Source organism: Mizuhopecten yessoensis, unplaced genomic scaffold (genome assembly GCF_002113885.1).
Source record: "Mizuhopecten yessoensis strain PY_sf001 unplaced genomic scaffold, ASM211388v2 scaffold10717, whole genome shotgun sequence".
In the NCBI taxonomy this organism is placed as follows: Eukaryota; Metazoa; Mollusca; class Bivalvia; order Pectinida; family Pectinidae; genus Mizuhopecten; species Mizuhopecten yessoensis.
The window spans coordinates 364442-366249 of record NW_018408686.1 but is presented as its reverse complement, the minus strand read 5'-3'; the positions used below and the strand labels follow the sequence as shown (position 1 = coordinate 366249).

At 32.8% G+C, this 1808-nt stretch overlaps 1 protein-coding gene across 3 annotated transcripts in view; it reads right to left on the bottom strand.

The window, feature by feature from the left end:
- Positions 1-596: 596 nt before the first annotated feature.
- Positions 597-1808, bottom strand: part of LOC110462009 (solute carrier organic anion transporter family member 2A1-like) — an 18044-nt gene continuing 16832 nt past the window's right edge. For all 3 annotated transcript variants that reach the window (XM_021515770.1, XM_021515771.1, XM_021515772.1), the window contains 2 exons: positions 1410-1732; positions 597-1205 (listed from right to left, as the gene is read on the bottom strand). In XM_021515770.1, coding sequence (XP_021371445.1) covers positions 1191-1205; positions 1410-1732 — 338 coding nt within the window. In that variant the 3' untranslated portion in view covers positions 597-1190. The remainder of the gene's footprint in view (positions 1206-1409; positions 1733-1808) is intronic.

Sequence of the window (1808 nt, the reverse complement as noted above, 5' to 3'; positions counted from 1 at the left end):
GGGGACGTCGTACCCGTAATAGTCCTGCCAATACTTTCCCCTCTGGAATAAACAGTGTGTAAATACAACTGTTACCCTATTTTAATAGTATTAACCATGATAAAAGAATGTTTGAATATTGTCTTCTTTGAGCAACTAGCACCGTAGAGATACAATGTTGTTGATAAGCATGTCGGTATTATTATAATTATCTTGTATTCGACAATAATGCAAAACAGATTAATGAAAATAAAAAAAAAAATAAAAAAAATGTAAATATGTAAATGTTATAGTGTTTGCAGAAAATTATAAAGTTGCTAGACATCATTTCTGCCGATACAACTATATGTTTATCATACTGATCATAAAGTATAGTTCGGAAATAAGGGTCAAGAAATATATAGACTTGTATTTAATTATTACAAATAAGTTCAGCCACTTGTTAATCCAATAAGGATGCTCTCAGTTTAACCCTTGTCTGACGCAATACACAAACTTTAGAATTAAGTTTGGTAGCTGACATTTGTATGATTAAATTATTCATGTATAAACATTTCTGGTAGACTTTATACCTTGGACATTAGCCATTCCTGTGAAATAATAACAGAAACAGTAAATTCATTTTTTTAAGAATTTAATATTTTCTTCGAGGCGTTGTAATCAAACAATATTTGTAATAGGTTACGACTATCTGTGCTAAATATTATTGATGTTAAATTGGCTTTTGACTGGAAAGAATTGCCCGAAAAAGACAATCAATCAGAATTGGGCCTTTGGGTTATACAACCGTTCAAATGTAAAACAAAATAAACATATCACGAACGGCATATCAGAATTGAGGATGCACTTATAACAGAGACAGATATGCACGAATTTTGCTCATCTTTAGCACATGACCCGAGTACTGCCACAGTGAAACATATACAATGATTCCATCGATAAGAAAAGTTATTTTCACACTTGCACCATGACAACAACATGGTAATGAAGTTCTGATATGAATTCAAATATGTTAACTTAACGTTCTCTGAAAATTGGCATTAACCGATGAATTTTGCATTTCAACGAATATATTTATAACATTTTAATTCTTCCAAGTTGAATTTACAGAATAATATATGTGTTTTAGATTAATTTAAAATACGTGTATATTTGCTTTATGTTATTTCGACCGCAAACGTTTTTACATGAACAGTATATTTCTATCTCCATCAAACAGCAGGAATCTGAAATTAATAACAATCTGTTAACAGGTGATTCTTTCAATTTGATATACGGTTACAATTGCAAACATCAGATTAAAACCAAGAGGAGAGTATGGCGGCGCTTTTCGAGGAAATTTTAAACCGAATAGCAACCCCATACAATATGTTATTCGCAGTGACTTTTAAAATCGCATATTTTAAACTAAATACATATTTATTTCTTACCTTTTCATTCTGTTCATCATTCACCTCCGCTTCAACACTAACAAGTGTTTTCATCTCCTCCGGACTTGTTACATCCTTCTCAGACGTTCCTTCCTTCCTGGCGGCATTTTGTGGCCATTCATCAAGGTTCCTGACCAAATATAACGCCAGAAATAGGAGAGCGAGAGATACAACCTTATACCCAAGGATGACTATGTTGACTTTGATCCGCAGTCCTGACAGTAAATAATACAAGCATGCTCCGGAAGACTCGCATGTGTTTTGCCAAATAATGCATGTTGTGTCAATAACCTTCCCAATAATGATCGGAGTGGGCATCCAACCTGTAAAATAATATAGACCTCGTGACTGTAAAAATACTTTTTACGTGATACATTTTTTTGAACTTAACAAGTATCT